The sequence below is a fragment of the Pseudonaja textilis genome, chromosome 2 (genome assembly GCF_049901715.1).
Source record: "Pseudonaja textilis isolate UNSWEBS1 chromosome 2, rPseTex1.2, whole genome shotgun sequence".
In the NCBI taxonomy this organism is placed as follows: domain Eukaryota; kingdom Metazoa; phylum Chordata; class Lepidosauria; order Squamata; family Elapidae; genus Pseudonaja; species Pseudonaja textilis.
The window spans coordinates 27,009,120-27,026,152 of NC_141991.1; the positions used below are offsets into that span (position 1 = coordinate 27,009,120).

The 17,033-nt window shown below is 37.5% G+C and overlaps 1 protein-coding gene across 21 annotated transcripts in view; it reads right to left on the minus strand.

Annotated features, from left to right (window-relative positions):
* Positions 1-17,033, minus strand: part of CADPS (calcium dependent secretion activator) — a 434,360-nt gene that overhangs the window by 329,854 nt on the left and 87,473 nt on the right. For all 21 annotated transcript variants that reach the window (XM_087923596.1, XM_087923594.1, XM_087923593.1 and 18 more), the window contains exon 2: positions 12,209-12,322. In XM_087923596.1, coding sequence (XP_087779722.1) covers positions 12,209-12,322 — 114 coding nt within the window. The remainder of the gene's footprint in view (positions 1-12,208; positions 12,323-17,033) is intronic.

Here is a 17,033-nt window from a genome sequence, read left to right on the forward strand (position 1 = left end):
GGAAGGATACTTTAAAATCTCCAGTCAGAGGTGGTATTTGCCGGTTCTCTGAACTACTCAAAATTTCCACTACCAGAACTGGTCAGAACCTGCTGAATACCTCCTCTGATAGAACATACCTTTTTAGATATCAGATACAAGATATATTTATGAGGACATTACTATCCATAGATTTTTATCTCATAGTATAAAGGTACTGTATATGTGCTAATTGGCTCCACGGGAGGGCATCCCAATGGAGAGGAGAATCCCACAAAGGTTAAGATGGCGGCTACAACCATGTGAACAAAGCTTTGCTCCTCTTTAACATGCATTGAGACTCACATTCATTTAACAAGAGGAACAAAACTGGAAATAAGGTTCCTTCCATTTCTGTATTTGCACTAAGTGCAATTTAGTACAAATACTTTGCGGGAGAGGGACTGTTCAGGAATGTGAAGAGTAAATAAATACATTTATTTACCATCTCTTCTCTGTGGATTAAAATGGTCCTGTCTCTTGCTGCATTGTGCAATTCTTGCAGTTACATTTCCGGAGCTTCCAATTCTTCATCTATTAGTCTCATATGCTGCTAACCGCATCAACACCTTCTGTCTATCTTGCCTAGCAATGACATATTTCCCATAGATCAGAGGTGGTATTCAGCAGGTACTAACCAGTTCTGGAGAACCAGTAGCAGAAATTTTGAGTAGTTCGGAATACCACCTCTGACTGGCCCCACCCCCATCTATTCTCTGCCTCCCAAGTCCCAGTTGATCGGCTGGGTCTTCTTTTGTTGCCCTGCACAGGAGAGCAGAGCTGGAAAGCAGGTTAGTGGGGTGGGGAGGGAATGGAGATTTTACAGTATCCCTCCCCTGCCATACCCACTAAGCTACACCCACCAAGTCATGCCACGCCCACCAAGCCACACCCACAGAACTGGTAGTCAAATTTTTTGAATCCCACTACTGCCATAGATCCATCATGATATGTCCAAAATATGACACACGTTTGAAATAAATTAACAGTACTTAATTACCTTTGACCAAGCCAAAACTCTTATCTAGCTTGAATTATGAAGCTGGGTTTAAATCGTTGATCTTTAATAAATCAGACAGAGAACGAGGGATAGAAGCAGGGGCCAGGTAGGCTGTCATATTTAAGACTAGTTCATATTTTTGCAATAATTATAACCCTTCAGTGATTGGAATACATTTAGTCCATCTTTATAAGTGGCAGAACTTCGCTGAGGTGGACCAAGAAAAAATACTTCATAGTTAGATTGAATAATCTGAATAAAACATTCAATATTCAATTGGGTTTTAATAGATACATAAATAAAATAAAATCTTATAAAGCCCTTCCTGGTGTCCAGTGCACAGGATCCTATAAATATCTGGAACTATCTTTGTAGCCACTATTTTTTTTTAAAAAAAAAATCAGGCTCCATTCATCTCCTCAGATACTATTTCGTTCTCTCATCTTCTGGATGTATGTGTTCTGACCCAACCCTGCTACCAGCAAGAAAATCTCAAACAAACGCAGCACCTCAAACCTTCATAGCTTTAATCTACAAATAAACTTCTTTGTAGATAAAAGATGGCTTGTAGCCAATTAGTCCAACCAGAAAAACCTTGTCAGAATTCTTCAGATAAGTCGGAGTCTCTACACACAATGCTGGGTCCTTAGAGTATTTTTGCTTTCTGCAAAGGCAAAATCCTTTTGAAACCAGGCTTATATTCCCTGGAGGGAGGGGCCATTATGTTGCATCCTTACTCCCAAGTCGCCCGTGCTGCTCCAGCTGTTCTCTTCTACGAATCATCCTGCATTCACATGCACTTGGCACAGGCTCCTCGGGAACCTCCTCATCACTGCTGCCAGCCCCCACAATCCCTGAAGGCAGCACTCCACTCCCTGATGGTCCCTGCCCCTCAATCGAGTCCTCTCTCTCCTCCACTGCCTGCACCTGCTGCCAGCTAACCACAACAGTATGTCAGAGTTCTAAGTAAAAATCAAAGAGGATTTTGCAAGAACGAGTTCTGCTAAACTTGCAAAAATTGTGCAAGGCTTGTTCTCGCCATACATTTTCAAAGAATGTGGAAATTTCCAACTCCCCTGTCCTTCAATATAGGGAGACCACTCCTGGGATTTTTCACCCATGGGGAAGTGGGCAAACTATTGAACACCACTCAAAGGAGATTAAGTGGAGGCAAACAAAAGGCAGCCACAAACTAAAGCATGTTAACAGAAGTAAAAAGATAGATGCATTTATCTATTTAGCAGAAAAAATAAGGACTTCTTGCAGGTTAAAGGGTCTAGAATATCACGCTATAGCAGGGATATCAAACTCGATTTCATTGAGGGCTGCATCAGGGTTGTGTTTATCCTTGGGGGGGGGGGGCTGGGGTAGGCATGGCCAGAGTGGGTGTGGCCAGCTCAATGTCACTCATGTCAGGGTGCCTATGGTGGCCCAAGCACTCTGCCAGTGAAAATGGGCTCCCGAGCTCTGTTTTCACTTGCGACGGCCTCCTGCAACCTCTGCCAGCAAAAACAGAGCTCGGTAGGGCCACATACAGTCCTTTGCTATTTCCAGGGCGGCCCTGAGGGCTAGATCTAAGCACCTCATGGGCTAGATCTGGTCTCTTGGCCTTGAGTTTGACACCCCAGCTCTATAGCAATAGCACTTAGACTTTACAATGCTTTACAGACCTCTCTAAGTGGTTTTACAGTGTCAGCATATGCCCCCCACCCACCCAAATCTGGATCCTCATTTTACTGACCTTGAAAGGATGGAAGGCTGAGTCAACCTTGAGCTGATGAGACTCCAACTGTCAAACTGCTGGCAGCCAGCAGTCAGCAGATGTAGCTTGCAGTATTGCATTCTAACCACCCCGCCACCGCGGCTATCTGAATTTTCAGGAAGATATGAATATATCATGCCCAGAAATAGCTGGATATGGAACATGTAAATTTCTGGAGTGGCTTTTGAAGACCACCCAGAAACTTCAAATCACGTAAAGTGCAGTTTCCAAGTGCTTACTGGACCAACCATAGTATTGCCATGTAATACCCCTATTACAGGAACTATGTTGTCTGCACAAATCGATTTTTTTCTAAATGCAATTGAAGGTGCTGGTTATTACCACACAGATCCTATAAAGTTTTGGGCCTGGGGATCTTAAAGGCTGCCCATGCCAAATAATGTCTGCCCATTCAAAAGGTGAATGGGAAAGATTTGCTAAAGGTCCTTTCATATCAGGTATGAAAGGGAGGGGCAGCTTAATCATGAGACAAGAATGCATCCCACTCTTACAGTCTTCTGAAGAATAATTTAAACAGATCCTTCCGGAAGTTTTTTTGGGGATTAAACAGCTAGAGGAAGATCCAATTATCATTATTATTAGTGGGTAGTAGTAGTTTACAGATTTTTAAATATTGTTGTGTAATCCTTGTACTTATTTTGCTTTGGTACACTATCTGCTGCAAAGCCAATGGAATGAAGTGGTCAATACATTTTACAATGCTATCCCATAAGTGGTTAATAAAGGTTCAAGGCTGCCCTGAGAATGTAAAAAGAAACTTCAAATGTATGACAGAAATGTAATTTTAAAGAAGATAATTTCTATAATCTCTGATGAACTTGTGATAATGCAACCAAATATTTCTCTCGTAACTCAGAAATCCTTAAAATAAATGTAAACATGATACCAGAATCTTTCCTCTTGGGTTTGATTGAACAACCAGCTTAAAAGAAAATTGAGAACTTTATTACTAAATACATTAACAATGGTGAGAATCTTATATGCAGAAAGAGGGAAACATACACTAATTCTCAAAATGGAAGAATGGATGGTAAAGGTGACGCCTTTGGCAAAGATTTAATTAAAGAGAATTTATCTAATTTTGTTTCTATTTGGAAACCAGTTTTGGATTTTGTACTTGAAACTGAAGAAAATGGAACTTTAACTTTGGGTCTTGGTGATTAGAATGATTGTGTTGTTATAGAAATGGTCTGAAATATTTAGAAATGTAAAGTAAAAGATTGAGCTTATACGCTTTGTACTGTATTGAAAAAACTCAGACATTACTACTTTTTTTAGTTTCTTTTTATCTCATTTTTTAAATCTCTCTTTTTAACATTCTTAACTTTTTTTAGTATTTATCATACAATAAACTTCAGTAAAACTTTTTTAAAAGGATGTCCTTAAAATGTGACTGACAGATTTTTGCACTCCGCTGAGAGTCTCAAATCTGTAAAAGCTAATCACTTTTCTTGACTGTGCCTTCCACTGGTAGAAGAGATTTCTATTCACAGACAAATAACAAATTTCAGGATGACAAAAGGGGAAAAAAAAAAAAGTAGCAAAAGGATTCACACTGTCACTGCACAAGTAGTTGGGGAAAAAGGTTTCATTTTATCCTTCTATTGTCCGGACAATGGAATCTCCCTGCATGATTTCTAACCACCGAAATAAAAGTTTTTGAAAGGACGTGATTGAGAGATTCCAGCGACTTCAGTTCACATTGGTTATCCTTCATGCACAGAGGGGTACCTGCATCCTAGGAAACAGCAGCATTCAACAGTATGTAAGTAAGTTATGCTGAGCACATCAGCTGATTCTGATTCAACAGATGAACAGTTGCATAGATGACCTATAGGCAGTGGCAGGCACAAATCCTAGCGTGCAACAAAATCCCATGTGGTTCTCAAAGTTTTTCCCATTAAAGGGAGGGAAATCTGTCTCGTTAACGAGAAGATGACATTCCAACTGCTTTGCAGGTGGAAGAGCACAATGCAGTTTTTGAAGTTTCCACTTTAAAAATATTGGGGAGACACTGGATCAGAAGCAGCTTTGAGAATTATCTCCAAGAATTTCTGGGACATTTACAATTACAGAAGATAAAAATAGTAAGCGAAGCAGTTCCTTGATTAGGCTGTTGTTTGCTGCTTGATTATTTGTCTGGTGTTAATTCTGGGGCTCGTTTCTGTTTCTCTGGATGTTGATTGCTGGCGAGGAGATGTTTGGGTGTTTTTATCCCCTTTTTAAATTTTGTATTGTCTCTTTCAAATGGTGTATAAATGTAGTTTATCAACTACGTACCTGTTGATGTCCGAGTTGTTTGAATACTAGCTTCCAGGAATTACCTGACATTTTGGGATTTAGCTTAGTTTAGGATGCTCACAGTTTCCCAGCTGAAACTGTGATTACATTTATCCATGGTTTGTGAAGTTTAGAGAGTTTTCACTGTGTCTTCTGACTGTTAGTTGGTTCATGGATGTGTTCTGCTAGTCTGCCTGTCTCTCCTACACAATGGCTGTCTGCCTGTCTCTCCTTACATTGTATGTTGTGGATCAGGGGTGTCAAACTCAATTTCATTGAGGACTGCATCAGAGTTGTGTTTGACCTCAGGGGCTGGGGGGCATGGCCAAGGGGCATGGCCAGCTCAACATCACTCATTGAGGCTCTGTTTTTGGCCGCGATGGCCTCCTGCAGTCCTCTGCCAGCGAAAATAGCTCAGCCCAACCAGGCTCCATTTTTGGCCACAACAGCCTCCCTGAGGTCTGCCTGTCCTTTGCTGTTTCTGGGGTGGCCCCACGGGCCTTGAGTTTGACACCCTGTTGTAGATGAATCCTGTTTTTAATTCTTGGGCTACAAGATCTTTTGGTTTATTAAGATGTTTTGGAGGGCTTTAAGAGTTTTGTGTGTTACAGTGATACCACAGTGATTGTAATAGTTCTTTGGTTGTTGCTTAGAAGTTTTGAATATATGATGGTGCCAGTCAAGCTAGGAAGAAACTTTTTTGAGGACCTAAACAAAAAAATATCAAAATTTATTTGGCAGAAGAAAAAAGCTAGGATAAAATATAAACTACTGCAAGATAGTAGAAGCAAGGGAGGATTTGGCCTCCCAGACTTCGAATTATATTATTAGGCAGCAATAACTACACGGATCAAAGATTGGATTAACTTGACAGATAAAAGAATATTAACGATAGAGGGTTATGACCTACAGCTTGACTGGCATGCATTTCTCTGGAATGGGAAAAACAAATATCATACTTATTTCCAAAGACATTGGGTGAGAGATACTCTATTATCTATATGGGAGAAACTAAAAAGAACTGCTATGTGAAAGTACTGTTATGATTTTTGACAATGGAAACACTAATATATCCCAATGCTCTAGATTTCAACAAAATGATAAAATATAAAGATCTTTTAAATGAAAAGGGAGAAATAAAAACGTAAAACCAATTAGAATACCAGAGAATTGAAATAGGATGGTGGCCTTATTTGCAGGTCCAAGCACATTATAAAAAAGTCAAGGAACAATTTGTTTTTTATATAACTTAGCAAGACTTAGATAAAATATTACAAGGGGTGCGGAAAAAATGATTAGCAAAATATATAATTACCTATTGGATTATAAAATGAAAGAGGAAACTGTTAAAGAAAAAATGATAACTTGGGCCAAAAATGTGGGCCATAGCATTGATTTGGAACAGTGGGAATGTATTTGGCAGGTAAATTACAAGTTAACATTGTCGGTCTTCTACAAAAAGAACATATATAAAAGGTTTTACTGCTGGCACCTCCCTCCACTGAGAATAGCTAAAATGTTCCCAAATATGATAGTTAAATGTTGGAGATGTAACCATAAGCAGGGAATGTATTTCCACATGAGGTGGACGTGCCCACATGCATGGAGATACTGGTGTAAAATGAAATCATAGTTATAGGAACTAATGAAACAGAGAATTAAACTTAAACCAGAAATCTTCTTATTCAGCATGTTAGAGTCTAATATGAATAAAAAAACACCAATATTTAATGCTCCATATTATAATGGCTGCCAGAATCTCTTTCACCCAAAATTGGAAACAGGCCATGACGCCGCCCAGAAACTGCAATAATTAACAAGGTATACGAATGCGCAGAGATAGATAGATTGACGAACTTATTGAAGGATAAGGAAGAAAGAGAATACAATAAGATATGGGATATCTGGTATGAATGGATAAAGAAAAGACACAAAGGCATCAAATGATAATGTATGAAATACTATAAAGCAATAAGGTTTAGGTGTAAATAAATGTAAATACAAATGTATATATGTATAAAATGCCTGGAATGAAATAAAAGCAAATACAGAGATGGATAACACATTAATAGAGGACACTTACCAATGTAAACACTGTTATAGTAACCTTGCAAAATGTGGAAATTTGTTTTTTTATTTTTTATTTGATTTGATTTGTCAATTGTTTACAAGATAATAAGTACAAGTGTATACATAGTTATGAATACATGAAATGGGTACATATAAGAAAAGTAAAAGAAAAATAAAAGAAACAATAGGACAGGGATGGTAGGCACGTTGGTGCGCTTATGCACGCCCCCTACAGACCTCTTAGGAAAGGGGTGAGGTCAATAGTAGACAGTCTAAGGTTAAAATTTTGGGGGTTTGGGGAAGAAACTACAGAGTCGGGTAGAGTATTCCAGACATTGACCACTCTGTTGCTGAAGTCGTATTTCCTGCAATCAAGCTTGGTGCAGTTAACCTTGAGTTTGTATCTGTTGTGTGCTCTTGTGTTGTTATGGTTGAAGCTGAAGTATTCATTGACAGGTAGGACATTGCAATGTATGATTTTATATACCATGCTTAAATCAGACCGAAGACGGCGTAATTCAAGGTTTTCTAGTTCTAGAATTTCAAGTCTGGTGGCATAAGGTATTCTACAACGAGTAGAGGAGTGGAGAACTCTTCTTGTGAAATATTTCTGGACTTTATCAATTGTGCTAATATCAGATACGTAATGTGGGTTCCAGACTGATGAGCTGTATTCGAGTATTGGTCTAGCAAATGTTTTGTATGCTCTAGTTAGTAGTGTGATATTACCAGAGAAAAAGCTACGTAAGATTAGGTTAACTTTGCAACCTTTTTAATTGCAAAAAGGTTGAATAAATACATTTATTTAAAAAGAAGAAGTTTTGAATATATGGCAGTGTTGTCCTTCTCATAGCTTGTGTTGATTGTACTTTTGTATGAGTATCCAGAGCCTTTTTCTGGTGTTCTGGGTTGTTGCAGTTAGTTCTTGCTTGTCTGAATAATGTTCCTGTTGTGGGAGGTTAAGTTGTTACTTTGCTAGTGGAGCACTTAGTGTGGGTGTTATTTTTTTGTAAACTTGCATTGCCATTGTTTCCTCTGTGTATATCTAGGAAGGGCTGTGCTGTTGTTTTCTTCTTCTTTTGTGAATTTTATTCCTTTGGAGATGTTGGTAATTGTTTCGTATGTCTTTCTCTAATTCTTCCTTTTTCACACATAATTTTATTTAGTTATTTTATATTTGAAGTCTGTTTTTATCCTGGCTTTCCTGTTTCATTTACTTCAGTACTTGATGACAATCAGGATTTAAGGAGAGCAATATATCAAAAGATCCCACCCACCAACTGCATTAAAAGCCATAGGGGAAAAATAGATTATGAAGGTATTAAATTGAGCTGTGGGCTGTTAGGCCACTAAATCTAAATAATAGCTTGGAGTCCACAATAAAGCAGTGTGGGCAATAATGGATCCATATAACCTGTGGCCCTAAGGTCATATATGGCCTCTGCATTTTGTCTTTGTGCTCAGGATATGTAAAAGCTAACAATGTTTCCTGCCTTTTTGAGGCAGGAAGCAGAATGAGTTTTTTAGCACATCACAGCTAATGTAAGAGACTTCCAAATTGATCTATGATATAGTTCTATCCATTTTGCAACTGTTCAAATATGCAAAGGAAAGTCCTTGGTTACTAAAGGATTGATTAGTGCTAGATTATATAGTTCAACTTCTAACTCAGTATGACTTCCTATGTCAATGAAAGGCATAGCTATCACTTCTGTAAACTTGGGTTTGACATCTACAAAGAAATTCAACTTCCTGTGCATCCCTGATGTATATTGGACAGGGGTCATTTCACACTGAAGGTGTAAATCTTATTGCAATTGTGCGTTGAAAACTTTGAAAGGGATATGAACTCATCCAATATAAGATGATGTGAAATGAGCCATTTGACAACTTGTAAACAGTGTGGGATGGTATGATGATCAGTGGCACAAATTAATTAGCATACAGAAGACATCTTTACAGTCTAATTAAATGACAAAATATTTATTCTTTTAACGAAGATATATATAATTGGAAAATAGCATCTCCTAATTGAAATATTTGACCTCTGAAATGAAAAAATAGCACAAAATAATTTAATGATTAAGTAATGGAGGATACATACTTCCCCAGTTCCGCATTAGTCTTTTTATTGCCTTCCAATAGCTGGCTAGTTGGTAAAACAAGCTTCTGAGCCAATATAAACTGGCTGAGAAGCATCTTTAGATACTGTTTCTCTGTATCTTCAGATTCCTTCTCTGGAGTTGTTCCATTATTTGTTCCCTTGAAAGTATTCCAGAATAAGTGGCACGAGAACATGTTCCTTTTATCAGGAGGGAAGATAAGTTGGCTACCTGGGAGCTCTAAACTGATGAAGATTAAGATGAATAAACCAAGCTAAAACCCAGGAGTCAAATAAAGTGGCAAACTGGAAGATAGACAGTCTTGAAATGCAAAATGCTAAAAGAGGCAACAACTGAGAATACTGGGGGAAGGACAAGCATTTATTTCCTCCCCTCAAACTTGGCATGAGGGAAGCTTTCTTCTAAGATTTGAAAGAGGAGAGGAATCAAGAAGTGAAGAAAAAGTAAGCACTTTGGCAGAGGAGAAATAGAAAACAGAACTTTAAACATAGATAGGAGAGAGAGAAGTAAGAAACCAGCATAATAGGATAGAAAGTGATAAGAGAAATACAGGGATTAAGTTAACTAAAATATAGAGGTTAGCTATAAACAACTACATCAGAGATATAGAAGAGAAAGATATAAGAATATAATGGGGCTTTTGGGGAAATTATGCTTTGAAGAATATAGTGTAGATAAAAATCTTATAAATTAGAAAATTTCTTTATTCATTCGTTTGTTTGTTTGTTTATTCAATTTGTATAGTTGCCCATCTCAACAAGTGGCTCTTGTTAAAATCTTTGTATCAAGATTAATTTCTAAACTTGTTGAAGGCATTTATAGTTTTCAATTCCTTTGGGTTTTTTATTTTATTTGTAAACTTTCATTTTGTAAAATAAAAGTCTCCCACCAGTTACTAAAGGGATGTATAAAAAAAATATGCATTGAATCTGGCTCAGTCTGGTTATTAGTGGGAAAGAAACAAAGTACCAGGTCATACTTCATCAACTGCAGAAAATGCCTTTTATGGCATTTGGTCTTTTTACTTGAGATCATTGACATGCACACTGGGAGTTCTATTAACTAAGGTTTGGATGGTCTGTTCAGTTATTGATCAAGATTATTGCTTCATAATATGGTGTGACAATATTGATCGTAAGCCCCACCAGCTTTGAGGGCCTATCGAACTCATTATATGCATTTATTTTAGAGGTCAATAAAACTTCCCCATCCTCTGATACATTTCTAGGAGAACCAACGTCACCAACCTAGTTCTGATGGCAGACTTTTCTCATTCAGAGGAGCATCCTCTAACCCCGACTCCTTTAACCTCAAACTATCCACTGTTGACCTCACCCCATTCCTAAGAGGTCTGTAAGGGGCGTGCATAAGCGCAGCATCGTGCCTACCATCCCTGTCCTATTGTCCCCATTTATGTGCACCTATTTCCTGTATTCTTACTCATGTTTATACTTATAGCTATTATCTTGTAAGCAATTGACTAATCAAATAAATAAATAAAATAAATAAATAAAGGAGAGAGGAGAAAGAGGAGAGAGGAAAGATCGGACAGGACAGAGGGCAGAAGAGAGAGACAGAGGCAAAGAGAGACAGAGACAAAGGGGAGGTGAGGGGAAGAGAGGAGAGGTGAGGGACTTAACTCTCAAAATTGTGCTTCATTGCGTTGTATGTTTAGCAGCTTTTTGCTCTGGCATGTTTTTATAAGGATCAAAAGAGGAGGCAGAAGCAGCAAACAAAATATCTGAAAATCAAATGAAATGGACAGGAAATGTACTTACTTTTAAAAATAAATAAGGTGTCCAAGGAATATATTTCCCCCCTTTTTTAAAAAAAACTTGTAAAAATTCCAGAGAAGGGAAGTAATCTTTAAAAAAATAACCAAGTTGGCATTCTTATAAAAATGTCAGCCTTTTAAAATGCCAATGAAAAAATTGGAAGAGATCCCTTGGCCATCAAATGCAATTCTCAAACCACTCCATATTATTTTGAGAGAGAAGTCTGAACAGTAGCCAGATTTAGCTTGCAACCAGCATTTAGCCCACCATGAATTTCTCAAAAGGAAAATTTCCAAAGCCTCCCATAGTGGCATTCACAGTAAGATTCTTTTTTCCTTCTTCTTCTTCACATTCTTAAGGAACAATCCAATTCCTTAAAAGGCTGAGTTTCGGCTCAATCCATTCTCAATTAATTGTGCTTGTAGTTAAACAAATACAATAAAACGTGGATGCAGACTTTCTTATAAATAGTTGATTAATGAAACCTTTTATAAAGCTTAGAAGAACCAGTGCCTCTTTTCCTGACACAGTAAGATTCAATTGAGAGGAGAAATTCCACGAATCCAACAATATAACCAAAAATTCTTTTTTGTTCTGGTTACCACTCTTTTACTTTAGGAAACCTAGTTCCCATTCATGAGAGTGATTAGGCTAATCTGCTTAAAGATGTGAGGAGTGGGAACAGGTGTTGTGACTTCTAGACCCATACCTGGACCTGTAGTAACAGAAAAAAAACTCGTAGCACAAGCTGCCATGTGAATTAGGCCATTTCCCATATGGATGTTTATATAATTTATGCCAGGGGTAGTAATAGGAACCTACTGGTCAGCTCTAGAATTTACATGCAAAATATCCCAGGTTCACTTCCAAACAGGGTTTAAAAGAGTCTAGGCAGCCTATGATAACACTCATTAGAGATAAATTAATATAAATGAATCAACAGTCAGACCATGTTTAGGTCAGTTTTCTATCTTCAACTTCTAGTGAAGATCCAGGTGCCTGGATGATGGCGTTCTCTTAGACCCCACTCTGTGAATATTTGTGCCTAAATTAAGTTGTACTAAAAGAACTGAAGGATGCATCCTTTACCTTTGAGGTAGTTCAGTGCTAAGAAATACTATTGGGCTACTCGGCAAATGTCTAAGCCTCATTTTCTTACCTCATAATAACTCTGGACAGCATTCATAAAGGCTTCGTCCGCAACAATCTGAGTTTCTCCATTGAGAAAGGCTTGGAAGCGATCCTTGACAGTCTGCAATTGCTGTTTACTTATCTGTGGGGGAATAGTAAAAAGGAACAAATATTTAGAACCACATAAATGACCATAGACTAAGTTATTTATTTATTCAATTCCTATAGCCGCCCATCTCAGTCCAGTTGACTTTGGACAGCGAGCAATATCACAACCATTAAAACCATTGACATTAATAATTGTTGTCAAAGCAATTTTAACCAAGCAATAAAGGAGGACCCTCTTTTTATGCACAACTTTTTATAAATTATTTATTTGTTTGTTTGTTTGTCAAGCATGCACAAGATAGCAGGTATGAACATAAACATGAACAAAGGAAGTAAATACAGATAAATGGGGACAGTAAGACAGGGATGGTAGGCACACTGGTGCACTTACGCCCTTTAAGGACCTCTTAAGAATGGAGTGAGGTCCATAGTAGACAGTTTGAGATTGAAGCTGTGAGGGCTTGAAACTGTAACAACGGAGTCGGGTAGAGCATTCCAAGCGTTGGAATGTGTTGCTGTGTTGCTGAAGTCATATTTCCTGCAATTGAATTTGAAGCGGCTGACCTTGAGTTTGTATCGATTGCTTGACAGGCAAGAAGATGTTGCAGCAGATAATTTTGTGTGCTATGCTTAGATCGGATTGTAGGTGGCGTAGTTCCAGATTGTCCAAGCCCAAAATTTCAGCCTGGTGACATAAGGGATTCTATTGTGAGTGGAAAAGTGGAGTACTCTTCTTGTGAAATGCCTCTGAACCTGCTTGATTGTGTTAATGTCTGATATACAGTGTGGATTCCAGGCGGACGAGCGTGTATTCAAGAATTGGTCTGGCAAAGGTTTTGTATACCCTAGTTAGCAATACAATGTTACTGGAGAAGAAGCTTCGCAAAATTAGATTAACAACTCTTAATTAATCCTATTGGATACATTTATATCCCACCTAGGGTACATTTGATCTTATTTCATTTGATTTCCACTCCAACAACTCTGTGTGGGGACTTTGGGCTGAAAGGGAGAGTGATTGGCCAGATTCACTCTGTGGTTGAGTGGTGACTTGGCCTGTGCTCTCCCAGGTTCAAATCTAATACATTAGTCACTATAATATACAGCTTTTCAATTCCCATATTTCAAGTTGATTTTCATTACTCAGAACATTTTAAAAGAATTAACATTTAAGATTGTGCTGAATGCTGAAATGTTAATCCGGGGACATTTGACTATACACACTTCCACTTAGCATTCATTGCCTAAGAATATTTTAGTATAAAAGCCATATTACTAGATGCATTGGTATTCAGTGAAATCTTTTATGCCAACAGAAATTCTATCTATTGAAATTATTTAATCATGTGCATAAAACCTTCAGTTTGAACAAGAATACAAATGTGTTTAGCGGGCTTTGGGGAAGTTTTGTGGGTGCACTAATGCATCCTAAACTATCTGAATTCAGAGCAATGTCTGAGTATTGCCATTGGTTTTGTTCCCTAGGAGATTGGAAACATACTCACGATATTCATCGTTCTCTTTACAGTGAATTACAGCGATTGGCAATATTTTATGCTGAAATGGCAGTGTGAGACTTAATTGCCTTCTAGACCTGTAGATCTTTCTATTTTTTACTGATTCCACTCATAAATCTGTGAAATGGTTACAGGCTATGCGACTGGAGACACAGCACCTCCAGCTAGGTTTCCTGATCTGGTTTCCAAAGATTTCATTTATTTTTGTCACTTGAAGGCAAGATTTATTATTTGGTTTTATGTTCCCAGGCCACAGACTGATATTTTTATTTCCCTGTCTTTTATTCCATCTATATCAATTCCAGTCCTGCTCTTTTATCATAAATGCACATTTTTGTCTCATATTTTAGAAGCTTTCACTGTTTTTTTTATTTCCCTTTGTTGCATTTAACCTGTGAATTATCCCAACTGACATACTCTATTTTAAGATGTCCCTGCTCTGAATATTTTGAAGATGGGTTCTTTGTAATTGTGAAAATATTTCTGTTATCTCCGCAAAATATGTTTAGGTGTTACAGTGTACAGGGTTTATATTTTCTTAAAAAATGCAAAATATATAAAACTCAGGTTCAAATCTTTGAGGAGTTTCTTATTCCAACTTGGATTACTTGTATGTTTAACTATCAGTAACAAGAAACAAATATTATTGTCATCAAACGCAAATCCTTAACATTTGATAGATTGTGGTTCAATATAGTTAAAGGTCTATGGAGATTTTCAGTCATTCAGTTCATGATTGTCTCAAAGGTGCTTTTTTAAGAGGCAAGTAGACTTTCTGATTTTTCTTTGAAGATGTTTTGCTTCTCATCCAAGAAGCTTCTTCAGCTCTGAAGAAGCTTCTTGGATGAGAAGCAAAACATCTTCAAAGAAAAATAAGTCCACTTGCCTCTTGAAAAAGCATTTTTGGGTTACTCAATATAGTCTTGATGATTTTCATAATTTATCTAGCCTTATTAGATATACAAAGAGTCAACAAACATATATATTATTCACTCCTACATCTTGGAAACCATTTCTGGCCAAAGACCAGAGCTGATGGACATTTAGAAAAAATTTTTTTTAATTAATTTCCTAAAGTGTCCTTTAAATACATGACTCCCAGTTAAACCATTCACTTCTAGTTCCGCATACTTTCGAAGAAAATGAAATCATGTTTTCAAGAGATAACCATCTGATCAAGTATTTTTATAATAATGTGTTTTATTTATTTATTTAAATTATATTGCCGCCCATGGTGACTCAAGACGGCTTACAGAATATCAAACCACATTTAAAACAACTTTGTTATTGATTTGATAATGGTTTCAAATAACTCTGAGTGGCTCACAATGCATCAGATGATACAAAAGCAATATAATAAGAAGCAACTAACCACAAACCCCAAATAGAACAGAAGGCAAAGAAAAAGGAAGAAGATGGCAAGCCCAGCAACCACTCCCAACCATCCTATCATCTCACATCCAATGAAGGAGGCTGCAGCCATCCTACCACAAGGCTTAGGAGAACAGCCAGGTGTTTATTTATTTTTATTTTATTTATTTATTTTGTCAAAAATTATTAGACAGCAGGTATAAGTATAAACATGGTAATAAACACATGAAATGTATACAAACAAGAAAAAAGAAACAATAGGACAGCGACAGTAGGCACATTGGTGCGCTTATGCACGCCCCTACAGACCTCTTAGGAAAGGGGTGAGGTCAATAGTAGATAGTCTAAGGTTAAAGTTTTTGGGGTTTGGGGAAGAAACCACAGAGTCAGGTAGAGTATTCCAGACATTGACCACTCTGTTGCTGAAGTCGTATTTCCTGCAATCAAGTTTGGTGCAGTTTACCTTGAGTTTGTATCTATTGTGTGCTCTTGTATTGTTTTGGTTGATATATAATTTTATGCACTATACTTAGATTGAACTGAAGGCAGCGTAGTTCTAGGTTATATAGGTCTAAATTTTTAAGTCTGGTGGCATAAGGTATTCTGCTACGAGTAGAGGAGTGGAGGACTCTTCTCGTAAAATATTTCTGGACTTTCTCAATTGTATTAATATCAGATATGTAATGAGGGTTCCAGACTGATGAGCTGTATTCAAGTATTGGTCTAGCAAATGTTTTGTATGCTTTAGTTAGTAGTGTGATATTACCGGAGAAAAAGCTACGCAGGATTCGGTTAACAACTCTTAATGCCTTTTTGGCTATGTAGTTACAGTGGGCTCTAGCACTTAGATCGTTTGAGATGAGTACTCCAAGGTCCTTGACAAAGTTTGTGTCATCAAGAAGGTCTTGACTATTCAGCTTGTATTTTATTTTCTGATTTTTTTGCCAATATGTAAGACATTTATTTGTTGAGATTTGAAGTTACCATTTGTTTGACCATTCTGACACATAGTCAAGGTCTTTTTGAAGGGTAGCAGTATTGTCAGTGGTGTTGAATAGCTTTACATCATCAGAGAAAAGAATGCAGTTGCTCTTAATATGAACACAGAGGTCATTTATGTAAAGTATGAAGAGAGTTGGTCCTAGAACACTGCCTTGGGGGACACCACTGTTGACAAGTACAGGATTTGATAGGATGCTCCCAATTTTGACCATTTGTTACCTGTTTGATAGGAATGCTTCTATCCAGTTATGCAGGTATCCAGAGATACCATAAGATTTTAGTTTTAGGAATAGTTCGTTGTGTACCACTGAATTAAAGGTTTTACAGAAGTCTATGTAAATTGCGTCAATTGTTTGCCCTGATCAAGTTGTGTAGTTCATATGTTTTTATAGTGTAAGAGTTGCAGATTACGGGATAGTTTTTTTCTGAAACCAAATTGTTTATTAGAGAGTAGGTTGTTTGTCTCTAAGTGGAGGGTAATGGATTGGTTAATAATTGATTCCATGACTATACAGGTGACACACTACAAAGAGATTGGTCTGTAATTTTCAACTAGGCTGGGGTCTCCCTTTTTGAAGATGGGAATGACTGTGGCTAGCGACCATAGATTTAGCAAGCAGCTGGTCCTGAAAGATTTTTCAAAGATTATGCTTAGAGGTTCGGCTATGGCAGTGGACAGCTTTTTTAAGAAGTAGGCACAAATTTCATCCAGTCCAATAGATAAAGATGGTTTTAGAAGCCAATGTTGAAAAAGCACTACGCAATCTAAAGCCATCTTTATCTATTGGATAATAAAGATGGATAAAGATGGTTTTAGATTGCGTAGTGCTTTTTCAACATTGGCTTCTGTAAAAT